The sequence below is a fragment of the Sarcophilus harrisii genome, chromosome 1 (assembly GCF_902635505.1).
Source record: "Sarcophilus harrisii chromosome 1, mSarHar1.11, whole genome shotgun sequence".
Taxonomy (NCBI): domain Eukaryota; kingdom Metazoa; phylum Chordata; class Mammalia; order Dasyuromorphia; family Dasyuridae; genus Sarcophilus; species Sarcophilus harrisii.
In genome coordinates this window covers 315,273,124-315,296,587 of record NC_045426.1, presented here as the reverse complement: position 1 = coordinate 315,296,587, position 23,464 = coordinate 315,273,124, and the positions used below count along the sequence as shown (strand labels likewise).

Here is a 23,464-nt window from a genome sequence, read left to right as displayed (position 1 = left end):
AAGTATATGCCAAAGTTAGGGCTTAAATCTTCAGAATCCAAAGGTTCTTCCTGCTATATTGTATAATCATCTTAGATATTAGGCAATAAGGTTGAACAGATAGGGAGTTACAGAATTTGGGTATGAATCAGGCTTTGCCACTTCCTACTTACATCATCATTCGGGTAAATCATTTAAATTCTAGGGTCTTAATTTCCTCATCTGTAAAATTAGGGGTTTGAATTAAATGATTTTTAAAGTCCTTCCCAGGTCTAGATTAAGACCAAGGGACAAAGGCAACACAAGGTTAAACACTCAAAATTACCCAAAGGAAGGAAAGACCCAGGAGCACAAAGGCTAGCTGTTGGATTGGCTTCTCTGGGGCTCAGTTTCCTCCCCTGTAAAGTGAGGAGGAAGAGCTGGCTGGTCTCTTTATTGAGACCCATAGACACAGGATGCTGTCACAGATACAGACACAGAAAATGAGGCAGGCTCAAGGACAGAGAGAGGAACAGAGACAAAGTCATACTGAGAAACAAAAAGAAGTGGCTGCATCCCGTGAGACAGACTCAGATGCAGTCACACATACGTACATAGATGTTCAGGGACATGCCCGTTACCCACCCTGAGACATACACACATACTGAGACAAATACAGATTCCTCACATCCAAAGACCAGCCTCTGCCCCTTTCACAGTTGGATCAATTAAGTCCTATCTGAGGGCAGCCGCCTTCCTTTCATTTCCCTCCTACCCCTGTGGCTTGGGAAACAAAAAGATCTCTGGGATCTTTCCTTCTGGAGACCCCTCTCTCCTTCTGCAACCTTTGTGCCCTGTTGCTGGTTGAAGAGATAGAGCAGGAAAGCAGGTTTTGGTACCAGGAAGGAGAATGTCCTGTGCACACCAGTGCCTAGCGCCAGGAGCCCAGCCTAGAACATTGATAAACTCTGCCCAAGCACACACCTGCCCTGCCAACCCTCGCTGCATATGGGGCAGTGGGCCAGGCCAGGAAGACTTTGGTTCCATCACTATAAAAGGGCTCTCTCTGTGAGTCACCCTGCTCCCCTGCCCCTCCCCACACAGCTCTGGCTCTGCTAGCACGTACAGACCGTAGGCACCACCACCAGGCATTCACCTCCCAGTGTGCAAGCAGCATGGCTCCCCCTTGTCCAAGCTGGCTTTCCGCCTCATCCCCAGCCAGGGCCTCCATCTCTCTGCTGTTGCTCCTCCTGCTTCTGGTCCCCTCCCACCCCTACCGCGTGCTGAGGAGAGAGAGGGATTTATCTGAAGAGGAGGGAGATTCTGGGGCAGAGGATATACCCCAAGAGGAGAAGCCACCTGGAGAAGAGGAGCTTTCCAGGGAGGGAGATACACCTGGACAGGGTGAGCCATCCAAGGAAGAGGATCCACCCAGGGAGGAGGTCCCACCCAAGGAAGAGGATCCGCCCAGACAGGAGGATCCACCCATGGCAGAAGATTCTCCAGTCCCTGAAGATAATCATGGTCCCCACAGGAACATCCCAGAAAAGAAAGGTTAGCTTTCCATTGTTGCTTTCTGCCCCACAGCTACCCAGTAACCTCCCCCTCTCTCCCAGAAGCTAAACTCAAGGTCCAAGTATTTAATCCTTCCTTCTGCACTGCACTGGGTGAGAAAAAGGAAAGAATGGGAGTGAAAAGAACAGAGACTGCTGCATGCAGGGTAATGGCACAAAGGGAAGAAGTAGGGAGGGAAGGAGAGGATGAGGAAAGGGGTTTGGGGCTTTGCACTTTTATCTATTACTTAAATATCTTTTGAAAGAAATGGTATACCCTTGTTTCCCTCAAGAAATTTTTCTTTTATAATTCATCAGGGGAAAGAGAAAGGAGGGTGAGAAAGAAAAAAAGGAAGGGGAAAGGAAAGGAGAGGAGGAGAAGATGGGAAAGCTTGAACTCAGAAGAGTTGGAGGGAAACAATGAGATAGTAAAAATGAGAAAGGGTAAGAGGAGGAAAAGGGGAAAAGAAACTAGGGAAAAAAATAAAGTGAGGAATATGGGGGAGGGGAGAGAAGAGGTTAGTGAGGAATTGAGAAAAGAGGGACTAATAGTAAGGTGGCACAGCTAATAGGGCACCCACTCTGGAGTCAAGAGGATCTGCGTTCAAATCTAGCCTCAAACACTAACTATGTGACTCTGGGCCAGTCGTTTAACCCTAATTGTCTCAAAAAAGTGGAGGGAGGCAAGAAGAAGAAGAAAGAAAGAAGGTAAGAAAAGAGAAAGAAGAGATAAAGAGAAAAAAGGAGACAGGGAAAGATAAGAAAAAAGAGACAGATAGAGCTTTTATTAAATGCTTACTATGCCTGGCACTGTGCTAAGAGCTGAGGATACAAATACAAGCCAGCAAGAGAATTCCTACCATTGAGGAGCTTACATTTTACAGAGCACGAAGCGAATAGCATAAAGGGGAACTGCAAAGTGGGATAGCACAGTAAGGAGATGTGCATGTTGGGAATATCCTCAGAGACCTACTTTGCTAGACAGCCAGGGAACTCAGGGCCACAGAAAGGAGATAGGGAAAAGGGAAAGAAAGAAAAAAGGGAGGGAAGAGAAGAGGAACAGAGAAGTAGGGGTGAGAGGGAAGAGAAGAAAGGGAAAGAAGGGAGCAGTGAAGAGGCAAGAAGAAGGAAAGAAGAAAAAGGGGAGAAGGGACAAAGATAAGAAAACGAGAAAGAAGACAAGGATCCTTTCCCTTTTTCTTTTGTGGTCCATCACCTGGTGACTATAGATCTAAAAAAAAAAAAAAGGCCGTTGATTGATTTTAAAAGGAAGGAAAGAGAAAGAAAGGGGGAGAATGAAGAGAAAAAAGGAATGAGCATTGAAATGGATTAAGGTCGCACAGTTAGGGAGAAATGGGGATCAGAACGTAAATGCCCAACCCCCCTGTAGAAATGGTAGGGAAAGGGCGTTAGTGCAGTGCTGTAAGGCTCGCGGAACGCTCGCTCCCTCACGCTGGAGCTCCTTACAAGAAGTTCACAGAGCCAGGCGAGTCTCCCCACAACCCTGACACTCCAAGTGCTGCTGTGCCTGAATCCGGGCTTCCCTCGCCCTGAGCCGGGGCTGCGCCGCGTTGCCTCACACCGAGTAACGCGAACAGAGATGGGGACGCGGGGCGCGGGGCGCGCTGGCCGCGGGAGACCCACGCCCCCTCCCCCTGTCTCTGTAGGCGACGACGGCCCACACTGGCGCTACGGAGGTGAGAGGCGCTCAGCCTTCCGGCCCCCTGCCCCTCGCGCCCTCCCCCCTCGGTCATTCACAGCGCCGCGGACGCTCAGGCCTTAGCTGCCCCCCAGGCCTTAGCTGCCCCCCCCCCGGCCCCTGCTCCCGTGTGGCAGCTGCCCCCCTCCCCGCCTCCCGCTCTCTGCCTCCCCTTCCTCTCTTCTCTCCGCTTCCTGTCCCTCTTCCCCTCCTCCTGTTTCCTTCTAATTCTCCCCCTCTTCTCTCTCCTCAGCCCGCTCCGCATCCACTCCCTGGGCCAAGCAGCCCGCGCCCGCTCCTCCCCGCTAGAACCAGCCCTCCCCGCCCCGCCGCCCCGCCCCGCCCCGCACCTCGGGGCCCTTCCCCCTCCGGCCCCGCCCCCGCGCTCCGCGGCCCGGCCCCGCCCCCGCCCTGACCGCCCCCGTTCCCAGGCGGCCCCGCCTGGCCCCGGGTCTCTCCAGCCTGCGGGGGACACCTGCAGTCGCCGGTGGACATCCGGCCGGACTCCGCCTACTTCAGGCCTGACCTGGGGCCCCCCCAGCTCCACGGCTTCTCGCTGCCCCCGGATCGGTCCCTGAAGCTTCAGAACAACGGCCACACCGGTGAGGCCCGCGGGCCGCTGCCCGGGGCGGGGGCGGGGCTTGGGGCGGGGCGGAGGGCGAGGGGCGGGGCCCGGCCGCGCGCGGGGGCCCTCCCCCCCACCGGGTACCCGAGTCGGAGAGCATCCCGCCCCGCGCTCTCTCCGCAGTGCAGCTGACCCTGCCCCCCGGGCTGTGGATGACCCTGGGCCTGGGGACGGAGTACCGGGCCCTGCAGCTACATTTCCACTGGGGCGCGCCCGGGGCGCCCGGCTCGGAGCACACGGTCAGCGGCCGCCGCTTCCCCGCCGAGGTGAGCGGGGCTGGGGTCGGGGCGGGGGCCGGGCCCGGCGGGAAGCCCGGCTGCGGGACCCACCTCGGCTCTTGTTGTAGATTCACGTCGTTCACCTCGACACGCGATTTGACACGGTTGGAGAAGCCTTGGGGCAGCCCGGGGGCCTCGCCGTGCTGGCGGCCTTCCTTCAGGTACTGCCGGAGGCCTGGCCCGGAGCTGCGCCCCATCCCCCGAGCCCTGGTCTGGGCGTTGTGGACGCGGGGCGCGGGGCTCCCAGGCTCAGCCCAGAGCTCTCACCCTCAGCCTTCCTCTTCCCAGACCCTGCGCCCCCCTCCCCCAGCCCTTCCCGGGGGTCCGCACCCCCTCCCACCCCCCCCACTCCCCCCCCATCCCAGGTCCGGGTCTGTAAGCACCTTCCCCCAGCCTCAGGCGTTTTCAGGGGGGATCCCCGGGAGGCGGGGGCAAGGGCACTGATTGCACGGAGTCCTCGTTCCTCAGCCCCCCCCCAGTCTCCCCTGCATCCTAGCCTTGTGTCCCTCTGTGTGTCTCCCCCAAGGAGGGCCCAGAGCAGAATGACGCCTATGAGCAGCTCCTGTCACATCTCGCGGCCATTGACGAGGAAGGTCAGTTCATGCCTTTGTCCATTTCCCTTATCCCTGACAATCCTTAGAGAGCCCTTGTCCCAGGGGAGAGATGCGCTCCCTTCCCTAAAGAGACTCAGGTCAAAGCTTAGAAACTACACAGTCGGGGGCTTCTTTACTGAAGGATTTTGATATAATTTAACATAAAAGAATAATAATTTTACTGAACATTAAGGAAGAGGAAAGAAACGGACCAATAAGCACAAATAAGCAGCATGACATAGAATATGGAGTAGTATGTAAGCAGAAAGACCTGATCCTTACTAGCTTTGTGACCATGGGCACTCTCTGCCTCAGTTTCCCCATCCATGAAATCAAGGAGTTCCGCTGAATTGCCTTTACTCCCCGCTTTAAATCTATGATACACAAATAAACAGTAAAACCCCAAAGTTAGGTTTTTATGGTTTTTGGTTAGCTGGGGGTTTAACCTCCTTAAGTACCACAATTTAGAAAAATACCCATCTTGGATGGATAGCCTTCTAAAATGTATGTTTTTTGTCCTCTTAAACAGAGGGTATGAACAAAATACGTCCTTATCTTGATGACTTGGTCAACATTTATTTTAGACTAGACCTGTGATTTTTATTGGCATAGGAACTCCCTTTTCCAGGACACACCATTCTGCCTTTTAGTCTCACACAGTTGCTTGGAAGCAGAGTGATTAAGTGATTTTCCCCTGCAAACAGCCAGTATATGTCAGAGGCAGAGGCCCCAAGCCCAGGATCTTTCTTGGTATAAAGTCAGCCTTCCATCTACCCTGTCATTATCCCTCTCTTGATCATCATTAGGGAGACTAATTGTACTGTGCTTGGATGCCTTGAGGGCCTGGTGAGATGGAGATAGGGTTGACTGCTCATATTTAATTGGGGATCTGAGAGATGCAAAGCAGCAGAGCCTCTGGATCTAAGAGGATCCAGTCTGGTTAGATGTATTTTTAAAAATTGTTCTGTCTGCCTCTGATAACTCCACGCTTCAAGGGCAGCTTTCACTTCGGTCTGCTTGGCTGCTTTTAGAACCTCCTATTCTTACTTCTAATTTGTTGCTACTTAGCAGTAATCAGATAACCAAGTTTGTTGGGATTGGGTGTAAAATAAAAGTAAATAATTTCATGGAGCTGCGTCTGCGCCCCATCACCCGAACCCTCCTATGTATGGAATTTATTTCAAGAATCTTGAAATATCCATTTTTATTACTGAGAGGCCCTTTTTGTTCCTAGTTCCAGATTAATGAAGGTTTATTGTGTCTTTAAATGCTAAAGAGATCCAGGATAAAGAAGTGATCAGAACTAGGGGAGGGGCGGTTAAGCAAGAAAATTCTACTAGGAGGCATGGCTGGATAGGAATTTTAGAGAGATCCTAGTTCAAATCCCCTCTCTGCCACTTAGTATCTGTGTGACCATGGACAAGTCAGTCAGATTCTCTGACCCTCAGTTTTCCGTGCTGTAGGATGGAAATATTGTTATTTATAGTAGCTCATTTTGTGACTTTTAAATGAGATCATATATGGAAAAATTTTGTATTATTACACTTGGAAAAGGGACGCCTGGTATTGGATGAGATTCTGAGGGTACCGGGTACTGAGAAAGAGTGTGTGTGTCAAATAAGACTTGAGAAAATGGAGGTTTCCTATGATGATCTCTTGTGGTGACGATCCTTCCTTGTGGTCAGATTCAGAGACCTGGATCCCAGGCTTAGATGTGTCTGCTCTCCTACCTCACAACCTCCACCACTACTTCCGCTATAAAGGGTCTCTGACTACACCCCCCTGCTCACAGGGGGTCATCTGGACAGTGTTCAACCAGACGGTACTTCTGAGTGCTGAGCAGGTGGGTCTGTAAGGGAGCCAGGACTTGTGGGTGGGAGCAGGGAGGGACAGAGCCCATGCACCAGGAACTCTAAGTTAGGAGAAAGGTGCATCTGGCCCAAAAGGAAAAATGGAGATGTATGGCAGTGAGGTAGGATGGGGCAACAGTGGGAGAGATGAAGAAGAGGGATGGGCAGGGTGGTAGGGAAATAAGACAAGTATCTGGGCATAGGAAATGATGGGGTTAGGGTCATGACATAATAAGTACCATTGAGGATTTTTGGACATGGGGAATGGGGGTGGTGGTGGACCATGAGACTTCTCATCTTCCCTCACTTCCCATGCTTCAGCCTTCTCCTATGATCCACCTTGTGACCAAATCATTCCTCCCTTTCCCCCCTACCCTATTCCTGTCCCCACCCAGCTCCAGATTCTGTCTGGATCTCTATGGGGCCCTATGGACTCCCGGCTCCAATGGAATTTCAGGGCAACACAGCCTCTGAACGGGCGAATGATTGAGGCTTCCTTCCCTACTACTACCATTACCAGCAATATGCCATCACATCCTAGGGACCCAACTGCTGAGCCAGGTACAGCCCTATTCCCTGCCTCCGTGGATTCCTGTATCCCTGAATCTTAGGTTCTAACTTCGTCATTTCCCTTTCTCTCTCCTATTCAGTGCTTGGGAGCTCCTGCCTGAGTATTGGTAAGTTTTTGACAGGAAAAATCTTTCTTATCCCAACTCCCAAGGATCCTTAGTGGGTTTCTTCTGGGGCCTCTTTAGATAGTTGTGGCAGCAACATTGGCCAAGAAAATGATCCATTTTGCCCTTTTTGCCCTGCTTTGTTATCCCCATCTTTAACCTAATTAGGAATCCTATTACCTGGTCCTTATTTTATCCCTGTTTACTACCCCCAAATCCAGTGACCCCTGAGCACACATACTCTAATACTTCCTAAATATTTATCTTATTGTTATTTCTTTGTTTTTCCTGCTGAGGTGGATGATTGGAGATAGGAAGGAATGACAAAGGGGAGTTTAAATAAGAGGAAAAGTTGAAGTTTCCTAAATTGTATGAGAAAGGTTAAGGTGTCCATGGATTATCTGGTACCAGTTTTGAGCTCTGAAGGACCTCAATGAGCAGTATAACCCTTCATTTTACAGATGAAGAAACTGAGTTCTATAACTTGCCTATGATCTCATAGGTTGTAAGGCTCAAGAGTAGAATTTGAACCTGAGTCCTCTGACTTCCTGGGCAGGGTTCTTTCCATTGTATTGCCCTGTTATATGTTAACTTCGCAGTTCCTGATCCTTGATCCCACCCTTCCATCACCATTTCCTGTCCCCATGCACATAGCTGCTTCATTATCCACACACAGTTACCAATCCTGTGCTTAATAAAAAAAAATATTTTTTTTGGTAGACAATATAGGCAGTTTCATAGGAGACCTTGGGACATAAATTAGTTTGTTAGTTACATCAAAAGCTTAAAAAGGATTAATTTACTTTACATGGAAAAGACCTAATCTGCCAATGACTTCTTTTTTCACCCAACCAGCCTCTTTTCACTCTTGTATACATCACTCCCATCCCTATCATTTCTTTCTTACAGGCGACATCTTGGCCCTGATCTTTGGACTTCTGTTTGCTGTCATAAGTGTGGCCTTCCTCCTATATGTGAAGCATCAGAAAAGGCAAAAATTATCTAATTTTTGAATCAGAAGGAATTTTAAGGTTATGTAGGTCAACCCCCTCGGTTTACAAATGAGAAAACTGAATTCCCAAGAGAGGAAAAGTGCCCATCATTCCACAGCTGTTGTAAATACTACTTTTTCTTCCCTGAAACCCAGTTCCTCTTTCCCTCTTTCATTTAGTATCACTAACCTCCTGCCCTCTTCCCTATTACTCATCCCTTTACTGTACATACAATTTCTCATCCTGTGTGTACATCCTGTGTATACAAAGCTTCCTCTCCTTATTTGTCATTCCCTGACCCCAGGGTCTTTCCCATCTTAACTCAGCAGATCCCAGACTCCTTTGGGTCATTTCAAAGAAACATACAAATTCCCTGAAAATGAGCTGATTGTATTGCTTTGTGATTAACATTTAATTTGGATCCCCTCTGTTTCCTAGGCCAAGGAGTGTTGCCAAGGACAATCGCATCTACTACCCTACAGAGCTGACGGAGACAGCCACCTAGTCAGGGAGGCAGATGGAGAGACTGACTCATCTCAGAGTACCAAAGAGCTGGGGATGAGCTCTTTCCCAACGACTTCCCCTGCATCCCTCTATATTTTTTTAAATAAATGTTTCTAATAAAATGTCCCAAAATCCCATGTTACCATTCAATCTTGGGGAGTTTGGGGGAGAATTTGGATTCATAGTCATTAAGTAGTTGCTCCCATGTCTCTGAGAAAATACAGGAAGGGAGATTCTACTAAAAGAACTCTTTTTAACAAGTGAGTTAGACTAAGAGTAATAGCTAACACATATTGACTTATAGCTTACCAAGTGGTCTGTGTCTGCTATTCTCTTGATCCTCACAATAACCTTGTAAATGCTGTTATTCTTGCATTATGGAAAAGAGAACCAGAGCTGAGAAGACTCAACTACTATGGTCTACTACCTAGATAATACTGAAGTGGGATTCAAACTTAACTCTTCCAAGTGTTAAATTCTGTGATCCACTTTTTTTTTTGGGGGGGGGGTTAAATAGGTGCAATTCTCCTAAGCATATTTCATGCTGTATAAGAAAAAATCAGATCAAAAAGGGAAAAAAATGAGAAAGAAAAAAAAAAGCTAACAAACAACAACCAAAAAAGGTGACAACACCATGTTGTGATCCACATTCAGTTCCCATATCCTCTCCCTGGATGCAGATGGCCCTTTCCATCACAAGTCTATTAGAACTGGCCCGAATCACCTCCTTGTTGAAAAGAGCCTGATGCATGTGATTCCCTTTTTAGATGCCTATCTCTCTCTCTACAACATCCCCTGCTAGGTGATCCTAAAGTCCCTTTCAACTCTGAGGTTCTTTGCTTCTATGATTCCATTGACCTAGTCCTGCCCTAGGGAGCTACTATTCTGAAGAGGAGCTATAACTCCAATCCTCTGTTTCTGGGCCTTGTTGGGTGGGAAGAATGATAATTAATTTTTGGAGGAGACTAAGTTGACCACACCAATAAAAACCCGGGAATGATAGTCATTCATTCAGGAAGACATTAGGAATTGAACTAGGTACACTTGGTGGGGTAGGGAGATGGTTAATATCACTAATGAAGAAACTGTGGGTGCTGTATTTTTCTTCTCCTTTTCATCTGATTTCATCTCCTTCCACCGGATTTTCCTCATCAAGAGATTTATGCATCTGTTTAGTTTCTTGCCATTTCAAATCTTGCTTTTCAGCTCGAGTTCCTGCCTATGACTGATCTCAAATTCCTCAGTGGGAGATGGTATTTCTCCCTGACATTTCATGTCTAGGGCCAGAGAGAATTCCCAGGAAGATAAGAGACTGAATGTGGCTGGAGACCAGGATCCCCACAGTCACTACGCCCATGGAGGCTGATGATTGAGTGTGCAACCTCAGCATTCTATTTGCTCTGCTCCTCCCAGAGACTGGGAGTTTTCTTCCAAAGGTTTCAGGTCCTCTTTCCAGTAAAAGGCACAGCTAGCCGGTGTTAAGTGACTAAAATCATCTGGGTTTGTGAGGCAGCCAGTCACAGAATGATGTTTTGCCTTCATGGGCCTATAAACTTCCTGGGAAGCCTAGGTTCCTTTGGAATCTCCCCTTCCTCCTAAACGGTGGCCCCTTTATTGTATCAGGAGAGAGGAAGGGAAAAATAACCCCAGAAGGACCTGACTCGGGTGTTGCTAGAAAAACTTCCGGTATCTGTTCCAAGGTCCAGAATTCTTTCTGATAACCCTCCCTCCTTCCCCATCAAGAAATAGCTCATGCTGGTTGAGTTGGTGGTTTTAATGGGCCTGAAATGCAGGGAAGGGTACCCTGAGCAGGGAGGGAGTGAGGGAGTGAGGGAAGGAAGGGAGAGAAGGGCAGGGGCAGCCAGGTCCACCGGGCTGGGCTGGGCTGAGCTGGGTCTCACAGGTTGTTGAGTTCCAGCAGCGTCTGGTCCAGTGTCTGGTGAATCTCTACGTTCTCCTCCTTGGCACTGGCCAAGGTCTCTGTGAAGGAGGTAGAGGGGAGAATGGCAGACACGCAGGGAGAGACACAAGGAAGCACGAGAGGGATGTGGCAGAGGGGGTGTGGGATACACGAGTTGGACATGAATGCAGGAGGAGGACATGGAAGGCAAATACAGGGGGATGACATATAGCAAGAGATGCAGGGGAGGTAAGGAGGAGGAAACATGCATAAAACACAGAGGCAGGAAATGGAAAGACAAAGGGGATATGGTGAAAATGGAGAAGGGGGAGACACACAGATGGACACAGAAGAAGGGACAGGGTCACAGGAAATAGGATGACAGAGACAGGAAAGTGAAACGGGAACAAAAACAGACAATTTAGTTAGTCACCTCTGACACCAGTGCCATCCCACCCAATACACGGGGGTTGGAGAGAGCTGCAAAGTGACTGATGTGCTTAAGATTCTGAAACAGGAAAATGAATCCGTTTAAAAAACAGAGACACAGGGGCAACTAGGTGGTGCAGTGGAGAGTGCCAGTCCTGGATTCAGGAGGACCTGAGTTCAAATCCAGCCTCAGACACTTAACACTCCCTAGCTGTGGGACCCTGGGCAAGTCACTTAACCCCAACTGCCTCAGCTAAATAAATTAATTAATTAAATAAAAAAACAAACAGAGACAGGGACAGGGTCAAAGGCAAGAAATAGATCTTAAGAATGAGGAGAAGCTTGTCCCTTGAGCATGGAAGACCGCCTCACCCATCCCTCCCTGGGTAGCCCCTCCTCTTGTGCACTTAGTTCACTGACTTGGGTGTCCACTGGGTGTGAGTGCACAAGAGTGCTCTGTGGGTGATGCTGGAGTGGGTGCTCAGTGAAGTCATGTGGGACGGGGAATCATGCAGGTGTTAGGAGTCAGTGATACTCGTGCAGGTCGTGATGAAAGCGCTATGCAGTGGGAGTTCCAGTGGAAGGTGACTGGGGTAGGTACAGGACTCAGTGGGGAGCACAGCGGTACCCCATGGGATTCGCAGGGCTGCTCTGTGAGACGCCAGCAGAGGGACACGTGGGAAGACCAGAGGGGTGCTTTATGGAGAATGATAAGGGCCAGTAGGAGTTCCAGGGAGTGCTCAGGGATTCCGGGAGTGAAGGGGAGAGAAATGTGGTGCAGTCCAGGTTGAAAGTTTATTAAACAGCAGACATAGATAGAAGGATGGACAGTGAATAGCAGGAGGGGTGGGAGCAATGGTCAGATTCCCCCCACCCCAGCCTGGCTTTTTTGTGCAAGGTCAGCAGCTTTGACTCCTCCTTCTCCACCTCCCCATGAGAATGGAAAGAAGATGAGAAATGGGGAATAGAGGAGAGAGGGGGCCAGGGCCAGGGATCTGGGACTCAGGTCTTAGAGGGAGGTGATGTCGTTGAGGGCGTTGTCCAGCTCTTCACTGATGGCCTTGTACTTCATCTTCTGGGCATAGACCTCATCTGGGGTGTATGGGAGGGCATCGGGGTTGGGGTGGGAGTGGGGAGTAGGTGTTGATGGAGGGATGGAGAAGGTGGGATAGGGAAGATATACAGGAAAGGAGGAGAGGAAGGAAATGGGTAAAGGAAAGAGAAAAAAAATCAAAGTCAGAGCCAGAGAGAGATGGATAAGCCAGAAAATTGTCTGGAAAATCAGGGTTCTGGTCTAGAAGCCCTTCCTCCCCATCCTCACCCTCAAGTTCTCCACCTTTGGTCCTCCCTTTTTCTTCCCTTAAGGGTCTTCTACTCAACTCGGGTAGTGTGCATATGTGTGTGGGGGTGTATGTGTGTAGGGAGGGTGTTTTATGGCGTAACCCAATCTCAAAGTCCATTGGTATGGTACACTCATCCTTCTTATTGGTGATCAAGGCCTAGTGGACAGTCCCATACCACTGGGCTTTAGGACTAGGGTTACAATAGGAAATATGTATTGAGAGCAGGGAGGAAGAAACTTAGATTCTAAATGTTTTTTTTTAAATTGGATGTTCTGCATTATTTAATTTATATTTAAAAGTTTCTTAGCAAAACTCCTTAAAGAAATCATTGGCTCCAACCAAGTACCCACAGCATTGAGTAGAAATCCAGGGGCATTACAAGGTGGAGGTTGTTGCCAACTCTGAAGGAGGTAGGGCTGGAGCCCAAATATACAAATAGTCCTATTTGTACTATCCTGAGCAGAGATTCTTTCTTGGGGTCCGGGAATTTTAAAAAATCTTTTTGATAACTCCTTCAATAATAGTAATCCTATGGATTTTATGTTATGCCTTTAAAAGCATTATTCTAAGAAGGTGTTCCACAGTCTTCATCAGACTGCCAAAGGGGTACATGACACAGAAAAGAGGTTAGGCCCTTCATCCCACCTTCCAACAAAGGGACAATGGCCCAGGGGCAGTTCTGGAGTCCAAGGCACCTCAGAGGCCACCGAGTCCATTTTAGAGATGAGAAGCCTCTGACTCCAGATCCAATGCCTTTGCCACTGTACCCTGATGCACCGGTGGAGTGATAGCTGTTAACATTCATTAATTTTTAGTTTCAGTTCTGAGTTAATTAGGGAGTGGTTTCTCTCTCTTTTTTTAAAACCTGCTTCCAAGATTTGGGAGAGCTGGAAGGTTATACACCAGAGGAGAAAAACCTTTGAATCAGAAATAGGATTTTAAAATTTCTATGTCATTATAGCTCTCAGGGATCTTCTGGGGATGGGTTCAAATTCCTTATTTTTTATACACAGGGAAACTGAGGTTCAGTGAAGTAAAGTAATTTTTCATTTTTCAAGGTCACACTGCACATAAGGTTTCCAGCTCAAGCCTCTGAACTCTAGTACTCTCTCTACTTAGCTTAATTAATCACTAATCACTCCTTAACTTGTAAAGCCTGAGCCAGCAGCTATAAAAAAAGAAAACCAAAGGCCAAAGCTTGTCCTGGGGCCAGGAGTTGGTTTTTTGAAAGTTGAAGGACTCAGAATAAAAAGGAAGGTGAAAGTTTATCTACATGATGGCTGATAACATGGCTAAGCTAAGGCTAGTACTAGTGAGTACCTGGACACCTGGGTTTAGGGAAATTTTGTTCTAAGTAGTTTTCCCTTAGAGTTGAAGTACAGGCATTGGGAAATAGTGTTTCCTCCAAGTGGCTTATTTTTCATAAAGAGGTTTTTGTCTTGTATATCTCTACCCCAATGCCTCATCATGGTGAAGGTGACCCTGGATTCTTGCAGGATAAGTCAGTGCCATTTTACCCAAGCTTAAAAAGGGTTCTAATGAAACTTAAAGGGTTTTGGGGGGTGATTCCAATCTTTTACCTTCCAGATCATCAATGGTTTTCTCCAGCTTGGCCACAGATCTCTCAGCAAACTCTGCCCGGGTCTCAGCCTTGGGGGGGGGGGAAAGAGTTGGGGGGAGAGGAGTCAAACACTCTGGGGGAGCCCTTCTCTTTTCCTTTGCCTCACTCCCAGCTGTGCCCCGGGAGGTCTATCACCACATGCAGGGGATAGGGCGAGGGGCTAAGGATGGTGTTATACGTTGGAGGTAAATAGGGGAGGATTGGGGGGGAGTGGAGGGCAGGGGAGAGAGGGAGCTCTCACCTCCTTCAGTTTATCCCCCAGCAGTTTGATTTCCTCTTCATATTTGTCTTCTTTGGTGGAATACTTTGGGGCAATACAAAAAAGCTCAGCATCTGTCCCGTGCCCTAAAAAGCCTGTAATTCTTCCGCTGACCCTCCACAGCCTATTTCTGTTGTTCCCTTCGCGTCATTCCAGGACACCCATATACTTTCTTCAATGACTCCTGTCTGACTTGAGCAATCCCTTCTCCCTGGGCCCAGTCCTTCTCCCGAGGCAGGCTGTGGCTCTGCTGTCCCTGTCCCTCATCTTTAGACCTCATCTTTATGCCCTTGTCCCCTCCACCCCCAATTCCCTTCTCTCCTCACCAACCCGTCCTCGCTGCCCGTCCCTGATGCCCTTCCCGCCCCCTCTACCTTGTCTGCTTGGGCCTCCAAGGATTTCAGGTTGTTGGTAACAATTTTCAGTTCCTCCTCTAGGTCCCCACATTTACTGTTCGGGAGTGGGGGTGTGAAGGGGCAGAGGAGACCAATGTGGGGGGGTGACACAAAGGAGAGTGATGGGGGCCAGGGCGGAGAGAAGAAAAACAGGGAAGGAAGACGAGATCGTGAGGAAGGAGATCCGGGATAACGGTGGTGGAGGGGAGGTCGTGGGAGGGAAGGAGAGAAGGAGAGAAGAACGAGACTGTGAGAGTGAGAGAGCAGACAGCTTGGTCCTAACTCAAGCACCCCCTCCGTTCTGATCCCCCCAAGCAGGTGGCAGGTCCAGGAGTGAGCAGTAAGGGAATGGCAGGGTGCGCGGAAAGACTGGGGGCTGCCCAGCCAATGCCACAGGCTGCTACCTCCTCCTCCGAGGCTATCAGGGACTTGAGGGCCTGGTCCATGGTTCGGAGCTCTTCTTCCAGCTGCCGGGCCCGGCTGAGGGCCGTGGTGGGGGCAGGGAAGCAGGAGAGTGTGTGGGGAGGGGGACAGGACAGAACCTATCATTGAGGGCTCCCAAGCCTGTAATCAGGAGTCCCAGTCCCTCCCCCCCATCCTGCATTCGCATTCCATCACTCCTGCAGCCCCTCAGAGGTGAGCCCCTCCCTCTGTCCCATCATCCCTCCTGAGGGTCCTTACTCCTGATATCCGTCTCCTCCTCCTCTCTCTGCCAGCCCCCTCCTCACCTTTCAGCCACCTCTGCTCTCTCCTCTGAGCGCTCCAGCTCCCCCTCCAGGATCACCAGCTTCCGGGCCACCTGAGGGACAGGGTGGGGGGACCGGGCTGTATTGGGAGGTGCCACGGGGAAGGTGTAGTGGGACGGAGGTGGGGTCCTGGGAAAGAACCGCTAGGCCTGGGGCAGGCGCCAGGAGCATCGGGGGGCCTTTACCTCCTCGTATTTTCTGTCGGAGTCCTCAGCAATGTGCTTGGCTTCCTTTAGTTGCATCTCCTGAAGCTCCATTTTCTCCTCGTCCTTCATGGCCCTGTTCTCAATGACCTTCATTCCTCTGGAGAGAGGAGGGGAGAAAAAGAAGGGATCGAGTTGGGAGAGGGCGCTTTGCTTTTCCTCAGGTCAGGGACCCTCCCCTAACACTCCCACGGGCCCGACCTCTCGCTCTCATCCGCTGCTTTCTCTGCTTCCTCCAGCTTCTGAAGGGCTGTGGCCAGACGTTCCTGGGCCCTGTCCAGCTCTTCCTCTACCAGCTGGATGCGCCGGTTCAGGGAGGCCACATCTGCTTCAGCCTGGGAGAGGTCAGAGGTTACAGGTCACATCTATGTCCACCTGTGGTCAGGGTCACGGCATCATTCCCTCCCCTGAGATCTTGTGGGTCTGGCCAGAAAGAACCCAAGAGCTCCATTCCTCAAACCAGGACACGGCCTCCCTGAAGCTACTGGAAATAGGCAACAACAGAGTCCGATCTGAGGATACTGTTACTCTCCTCATACATTTACTGTTTCCTCTCCCTCCCCTACTAGGGCTTGGATAGTCTTTTTTTTTTCCCTGAGGTAATTAGGGTTACATGACTTGCCCAGGGTCCCACAGCTAGGAAGTGTTAAGTGAGGCTAGATTTGAACTCAGGTCCTTCAGGGCTGGGGCTCTATCCACTGCGCCACCCAGCCACCCCGGCTTGGATATTCCTTATGGACAGAGGATTGCTGCTTTGGGGTGGGAATGAGGGTCTTGACATTGAAACCCGACACAACTCCAAGCTAAGTCACTGGCCAGCTTTGACTCTGAATTCCAAGACCCTAGGCCAGCCAGACTCCGAAGCATCCAGCTTGTGATGGGGATGAACCTTCCCTGCTCCGTGCCTGACCCCTCCCCAGTCCGGGAGAAGCTGAGTGAGCCCTCCTCCCCAGGAATCTCCCAAGCCCCGGAGAGCAGGACTTCCATCAATCACTGCAACAGTCTGCATGAGGTCCCTGCGGCAAGATACTTTCTCCCCTTAAGTAATCTGTAGCCACCAATATCTCAACCCATTGCAAAAACCCCGACAACCTGAACCCTAGGAGGCCGAGGGAGATACGCTAAGACAAGGAGATAGAGAGAGGTCGGATGCTGAAGCAGAGAGGACCGTTGAGTTCTTGTGATACTGTGAAAGGGAAGAATAAGGGCCACATCTGTATGGAGCTTTTTTTGCTTTCTTCACAACCTTATGGGGCGTGGCTTTTATCTTTGTTTTACAGCAAAGAAATGGACTTGGAACTGCCATCATCTCGTAGCTTGTAACAAGTCAGAGGGGTTCTGGAACATAGGCCCTTGGTCAAAGGGACCTGCGGGAGCCACCAAGTTATTGAGATAGTCACACTGGGGCAGAGAAAGCCCAAAGTTACTGAGACAGCACCAAAATGAGAGATGCTGAAACAGAGATACTGAGGCAGAGATAAAGAGGCGTTAAAATACTGAGAGAGATGGCGAGAGACGGGAATGGGCAGTGACATGTTGAGTAAAAATAGAAGCAAACATCCATGGGAGCTAGGACAGAAAGGGTAGGAGAGACAGACAGACACACTGAGAGAACAGTGTAGCTAGGGCAGGAAATTCAGGGTCAAAAGAAGGAGCAGGCACCAAAAGGTGCCCACTTGGCAGGAAGGACAGGCTGGCTCTCAGGCAGTATCAGCCATCCAAGTACAAATAATATTTAGGTTTCATCTTCTCCTGTAACTACTGAGAATGGCCAGGACCTGGCCCTTCTCCCTCCAGTTAACTGCCAGGGCCCTGATTGGTTTTTACTTTCAAAGGGTATAAAATTGGGGTTCATTATCTTTGTTGCTTTATAATCCCCCAATTTGCCCCTTCCTATGACCCCGGTAACTCATGTGAAAAGTGGAGACCTGGAAGCAACTCTCATATCCTCTATCCTGTGAAATCTGAAAGTTTTCCTTTTTTCTGCCTCTTCTTCCAAGTCTCTCAAGACCCCTGCTTTCCATACCCCACATTTAATTTGGGGGAGGGGAGTAAACTTGGGGCAAGAAAATGATTGTCAGGGAAGGTACTCTCTGGAAGCAGATACTTTCTTGGAAGGAGACTCTCTTGGAAGGAGGACCCAGGGGGTCCTCAGATCACTATCTACCCCTAAAATGCATAGGGTAATCTTGACTCCATTAGTCTGTTCCACTCCACTCCTTCCAGCCCCCCAACATGTCCTCCCAAGGCCCCATCCCCCTTGCCCCAGCTCCTTAAGTTTCCAGGCCAGCCTCCAGTACAGGGTCCAAGGTTATTTATAGGGTGTCAGATGGCTGAGGGGTCGTCCTCCCCACCCAGCAGCTGCAGGTCAGTCCCTTCCCTAGTGGTCCAAGCTGGATATGGAACCAAGGGCGTAGGCTGGGGGAGGGTTTTGAAAAGTGGTGGAAGGGTACAGGGAATGGAATATTGAGGGACTTCAGGGTAGGAATAATTATTAGCAATAAATTAAAAAAAAACTTTGATAACAGCAACAATAATAGGATTTGCAATCTGACTCAATAATAGTAGTTGACATTAATTCAGAGCTTTAATATCTCATTTGATTCTCCAATGAGTTAGTTACTATATTCCCCATTTTACAGATCAGGAAACAGAGGCTCAGAGAGGATGAATGACTTCCCTATGGTCTCAATACTAATTAAATGTTAAAGGAAAAATTTGAATCCAAGTCTCTCCAAATATAGCTACACCACACATCCACCAATGAATAAAAGTATTTTAATGTACTCTGTCTCATCTGACTCCCCCACGACTGCCTTCAGAAAAAGGCTGGGAAGAAGTTATTGTTTTTCACCCATTAGGAAAACTAAGGCTTGGGGAAGGGAATTGCCTTACCTAGGGTCACACTGAAAATTTGTTTCAGTCTCAGTGTCTATCCATTATACTGTGATGAGGAGGGGGAAAGGAATCTGGTGGAATGAGCCTGGGACAGGGCTGGCCAACTTGGCTACGCCGACACCCATGGGTCCTGTGTCCCCTTGCCCTGGGCCCTGGCATGGCCATGAAGCTGACAACTTAATGAGGGTAAATGAGGAGGGGAGCACAATCCCACTGTAGGACAGGGACAGAACCCTAGATCAATGTCACTGCTCCTGGCATAGGCAGCAAGAGCCCGGGGTCAAAGCCAGAGAATTTCTAGTGGCCCCTCAGGGGCTGTCACTCACTCATGTAACTTGACCTCGAATTTGATCCTTTGATCCCTGGTTCACCCACCCCCTTCCTTCCAGTCTCTATCATTTTTGTTTGTTCCTATCTCCTTAAACTCCCTTTTTCCTGCTCTCTACCTTGATCCACCCCATATCCCTGTCTTCCTTCCATATTCAATCACATTCTCCATTATAAACTGAAGATTATTTGTGACGGTTGATTTCAGATTGTTTCAGATAATCTGTCCCATCGCTCCCTTGCTCTAATGCAAACAATCCAAAATAGATTATGGCTCTTGGGGGAGAGAGAGTTTGGAGAGCCCTGGATTTTCTTCCTCCCTAAGACTGACTGACTATAGCTCCTTCCCTTTGCCTGCTTCACAGACATACTCACATCGGTGGCTTTTTTCTCAGCCTGCTCCAGTTTCTCCTGGGCATCTTTCACAGCCTCAGAATACTTTTCCACCTCATCCTCTGTTCCTTTGAGCTTCTTCTGGAGTCCCTGTTGCTCTTCTTCCAGCTGGGAAGAGACAAATTTCCATCAGGTTGGTTTGGGGCCGCAAGATCAGGGAAAGAGTGAGTTTGAGAAGGGTGAAGGCTGTCAGTTTATTGGGTGGAGAGGGGCTTATGGAAATAAGGGGTACCACAGAGTCCTGCAAAATCTGGATCCTGGATAAGACCTAATCAGGAAACTGAGGTCCAGAGGGTCTCTAGACTTGGCAGAGTGGTGAGAGACGTGGAGGGTAAGGGCAGCCTCCTGGTAGCGTGATGGTGGGCACAGAGATTAGAGGTATGGACAAAGAAGGGGATTCGGGTTTTGGGGGGGGTTTACGGGACAGAAGGAAGCCTTGGGTAGTGTGGGTAAGATATGATGGGGGGAGCACAAGTTTGGGAGCAGGGGAATGGAGATCTTGCAGACAGGGCGGAGAATGAGTGAATTGTTTCAGGGAAATGAGCAAGCCTGAGGTACTTCGAAGATAATGCCTCAGTGAAGGGGGAGAAATGATTTGGGGAGTCATTTGGGGCTTAAGAGATAGAGATGGGGATCAGAACTGAAAAAGGATGAGGGTGTATGTGGGGAGATTGGGGGGTCCTCAGATTGGTCCTGAGAAAACTAGAAGGCCATTGGGACAGTCTGAGCGGAAAAACTGGCCCCCCCATCAAGGATGCTGGACGTGGAGGGATGCGTTCCAGGGGTGGTTTGGTGAGGGTTGGCTCTGAAGGAGGGGGTTGGGGAGGGAGTATTTTGAGAGGGGGTTGGGACTCGGGACGGGATGAGGTGCCATAGGTTTGGGGGCCACAGTCCAGCGTTTCGGGGCCCCACCTGCTTGCAGCGGTCTTCGGCTTGCTTCTTGTCGGCTTCTGCTTGCTCGGCTCGGTCGATGGCGTTCTCTTTATCCAGTTTGAGCATCTGCATCTTCTTCTTGATGGCGTCCATGGCTGCGGCCGGGAGTGGGCTGGAGAGGCGAGCCGGGAGAGTGGGCTGTACGGGCCGGGGTCGGGCGCACGGGTGGCTGTCCGGACCAGGAGGCACTGAGACGTCCCAGCCCGGAGCCAGCGCCTAAAAGGCGGGGAGGGACCGGGCGGAGCCGGGGGCCCGGGACCCTCCCCCGCCGGCCGCCCGAACCTTGTAGGGGCAGAAGCAAGATCGGGGCAGAAGGGGGAGGGGCGGAGGGGCGTGGGGGAGGGGGAGGGGGAGGCAGGCAGGAGGGGCTTTACCTCCCCAGCCGCCCCTCGGGATCGCCCCAAACATCTCTGACACAACTGCCCCCTCCCCTTGTGGGTGAGCCGGGCCGGAGCCCCGCCGTCCGAAGCTGTGACCCCGACCCCCGGGGAGGCCGGAGACGCGGAGAAGCGGCGTCGGGGGGAAGCCCCCGCAACGGGGCAATGTGCGCTGCCTGGGGGCGGGGGCGCCAGGGGTCCGGGCTGAGTGACACGGGGCAGCTGCCGCCGGAGGCCCCTGGGGCTATTTCGGGGCGTGAGCTCACGGCAGCTGGCGGGGGGGGCAGTCGCTCCCCCCCACCCCCGCCTCGCCCCCGCCCTCGGCGCGCCGCAGTCGCTACCCTTAATTTAGATGTTATCGCTAAATCCGCCCGGGATAGAGTGTCTCCCGGGAAGCCGTGGGAGCGGGCGGCTCGTTCCCAGCCTGCATCTCGGCGTGCCTCAGTTTCCCCTCGTGAGAACGCGGGCAGAGCGCGAGCAGGGCCGCGGCGCGGAGCTGAAGCCTCCAGCCCCGGGGGCTCTCTTTTTGGGGCGGGGAGGGCGCGCCTCCACCCAGGCCCCTTCAGGGCAAGGGGGCCGCGAGGCGGGCCCGGGGGTCCGGAGGCTGGCGCGCCGCGGGACCGCCCCAGCAGGCCGGCCGGGTAACACACGGGGTGTCCGCCCGGCCAGCTTCGCGCCCGGGGCCTTCTCGGGACGGCCCGGCCTCCCCGGACCCCCGATGAATGGCCACTCACGCGGGGCCAGTGCCCTCCCCTCCCCCCGCTCTCGCTCCCCCCCTCCCCCCGCGTGCCCCGCATTTTTTCCGCGATGCCTCGGCCCGCCGCGGCCCTCGCTGCGGGGCCCCACCCCGGGCCTCTGTCCCCGGGGACTATCACAGGACCGGATCGCTCTGGCTCTTCTGGTTCCAGGCCCCTCCGCCCCCACCCCCCTCCTCCTCCTCCCCATCCTTCCCTCGGGCTCCCTCCTCCTCCTCCCTCCCACTTTCTCCGCCTCTTCAGCGTCCCGGCCAACTTTGCTCTGAAATGTCTTTTCGGCCCTTTTTTGGGTTCGTTTTCCGCGGAGAGGCGGGGCCGGGCCCGGGCGGAACGGAGGAGGTGCGGGGACCCTTCTCCATCCCTGCTCTCGCTCTAAAGGAGAGGGGAGACTCGGGGGCGACCCCGCGGAAAGGGAGGGAGCGGGGGTGGGGGTGGGGGGCTGGCGCAGGTAGCTTCCCACGCATCAGGCGGGGAGAGCAGGGACGCGGGCTTCAGCGGGAGCCCACGGGGGCACTCGGACTGATCCTGCGTTTCATGAGGGGGGCGGGAACTAGAGAAAAGCTGCTTTTAGGCATCTCGATGAATGATAAAGCCAGAGAGGATGGCGGGGATCCGGAGCGAAGTCGGGAGAAGGTGGCTGGAGAAAGCCCGTTCCCGTCCCGTCCCAGGGCTCTGCGGGAGAAAGAAGCCATTTAGGGTTTGGGGCAGGCGACCCGAGGAGGAGGGAGACGTTGAAGCCACAAGATCCTACTACCTCTGTAGGAGGGAACCGAAATGTCCAAGAAGGGGAGAGACGTCAGCTAGCTTACATCCCATCCCGGGGATGAAGGGGGAGGATGTGGCAAGCCAGAGTCCACGGGCGAGGAGATGCTGAGAACCTTGGGCGGAAGTCCATAGTGTGAGCAAATAGTCTCTGTATGGAGTCTAGGTCGGTTGAGGGGAATAGGAGAAAATGCTGAGATGGCTCATTCTTTGGGAGGTAAATACTTGCCCTTGATTTCTTAATTACAATTATTGGGACTGATCTGCATAGGAAAGAGCGGTTAATCAGAACAAATTAACACCTTCTCTTATATCCTGCCTTCTCCTGTCCGCCTTTACTTTGAAAGCCTCCCTGCTTAGAATAGCCTCCACTTTCCAACCCTTCCCAAAGTCATCGTGGCACATTCTCCCTTTTCCTTTCCCTTGTCTCCCATCCAGTTTAAAGCAATCCCTCCCCTGAGATCTCTCCTTTACATTTCTCTTATGTCTATGACTATAAAAAGTTAATAAAGTTATGTCGCCTTAGGTCACTACTTGTGTACTAATCATGTTCCCTTGCCTTCCCCATTATGCACCTTGATGACAGGAATAAAAGAAATTTAGAACTGGAAGGCACCTTAAACAACATCTAGTTTAACTTCTTCATTATGTAAATAAGAAAATTTAAGTCCAGAATGATCAAGTGAGATTTTCATCACACAACTAGTATCTATCTGAGGTAGGATTTAAACCAGGTTGCTAAATCAGGGAATTGATTGGCTGTACCTTATCTTTCAACTGAAATTGCCTAATTTAGTGCCTTGTACTTTATTGAAGGAAATTGAGGAGAGAGTCTAGGGGATTATTTCTGATTGGGGGCCAGAGGCTGGATGGGATACTTGACCAACATCTCCCTTCCTCAAACTCTTTGTTGCTGCCTTCCTGTGGGCTTGGGTCATTCTCTCCAAGATGACACAAGTCCTCAGTCTGCAGAGATCATACTGGTTTCCCCTCTATCTCTAATTCACCCCTTTAAATCATTCAGTAGATACTTATTCCACACCTACTATGTGTTATGTGCTGGGGGCTACTTAGATGCCTCTCCTTGAGGTAGGTGGTGATACAGAGGTCCTGGGTCTGTCTAAGGAAGACCTGAGTTCAAACCCAGTCTCAGACCCTAACTAGCTTTGTGATCCTGGAAGAGTCATGAAACTTGTCTGCCTCTATTTTCTCACTTGTAAAATGAACACAGCTACTTCCCAGTATTGTTGTGAGGATCAAATGAGATAATATATTAAAAAAAAAAAAAAAGTACTGTTCAATACCTGACACATAGTAGGTGCTGTGTAAATGCTTATTTCCTTCCCCTTTCCATAGATGCAGAAGACTTGGTCTACTTCTAAGAAACTTCTTCAGTA

General features: G+C 50.9%; 2 protein-coding genes across 5 annotated transcripts; one reads left to right on the top strand and one right to left on the bottom strand.

The window, feature by feature from the left end:
- Positions 1–1,133: 1,133 nt before the first annotated feature.
- On the top strand, positions 1,134–9,276 carry CA9 (carbonic anhydrase 9). The gene is made up of 11 exons (XM_031945360.1): positions 1,134–1,512; positions 3,179–3,208; positions 3,642–3,812; positions 3,959–4,101; positions 4,182–4,274; positions 4,640–4,706; positions 6,392–6,549; positions 6,952–7,117; positions 7,207–7,233; positions 8,140–8,221; positions 8,661–9,276. The coding sequence occupies exons 1-11, from the start codon at positions 1,134–1,136 to the stop codon at positions 8,725–8,727; spliced, it is 1,383 nt and encodes a 460-aa protein (XP_031801220.1). The 3' UTR covers positions 8,728–9,276.
- Positions 9,277–10,485: 1,209 nt separating this feature from the next.
- Positions 10,486–21,468, bottom strand: TPM2 (tropomyosin 2). Of its 4 annotated transcripts, XM_012543024.2 has the most exons (10): positions 21,397–21,468; positions 20,153–20,285; positions 19,223–19,348; positions 15,824–15,957; positions 15,605–15,722; positions 15,402–15,472; positions 15,078–15,153; positions 14,261–14,323; positions 13,979–14,048; positions 10,486–10,706 (listed from the first exon to the last, which is right to left on the bottom strand). In XM_012543024.2, exons 2-10 carry the CDS (start codon positions 20,264–20,266, stop codon positions 10,624–10,626), a joined length of 855 nt encoding a protein of 284 aa, XP_012398478.2. In that variant the 5' UTR covers positions 20,267–20,285; positions 21,397–21,468; the 3' UTR covers positions 10,486–10,623. The 4 variants fall into 4 exon arrangements, with proteins under 4 accessions (XP_012398478.2, XP_031801218.1, XP_031801219.1 ...); XM_031945358.1 differs by lacking the exons at positions 15,078–15,153; positions 21,397–21,468 and adding an exon at positions 14,653–14,728 and having other exon boundaries at positions 20,153–20,422; XM_031945359.1 differs by lacking the exons at positions 10,486–10,706; positions 15,078–15,153; positions 21,397–21,468 and adding exons at positions 11,356–12,147; positions 14,653–14,728 and having other exon boundaries at positions 20,153–20,436.
- Positions 21,469–23,464: the final 1,996 nt, after the last annotated feature.

Bases quoted from the DNA above. Each gene is read 5' to 3' on its own strand.
- TPM2 (XM_012543024.2), bottom strand. From the start codon at position 20,266: ATGGACGCCATCAAGAAGAAGATGCAGATGCTCAAACTGGATAAAGAG. The intron at 15,958-19,222 runs GTGAGTATGTCT...GACCTCTCCCAG, and splicing joins CTGAGAAAAAAGCCACCGAT to GCTGAAGCAGATGTGGCCTC. The intron at 14,324-15,077 runs GTAGCAGCCTGT...ATTGCCCCAAAG, and splicing joins TGATAGCCTCGGAGGAGGAG to TATTCCACCAAAGAAGACAA.
- CA9 (XM_031945360.1), top strand. From the start codon at position 1,134: ATGGCTCCCCCTTGTCCAAGCTGGCTTTCCGCCTCATCCCCAGCCAGG. The intron at 4,707-6,391 runs GTCAGTTCATGC...CCTTGTGGTCAG, and splicing joins CGCGGCCATTGACGAGGAAG to ATTCAGAGACCTGGATCCCA. The intron at 7,234-8,139 runs GTAAGTTTTTGA...TCTTTCTTACAG, and splicing joins GAGCTCCTGCCTGAGTATTG to GCGACATCTTGGCCCTGATC.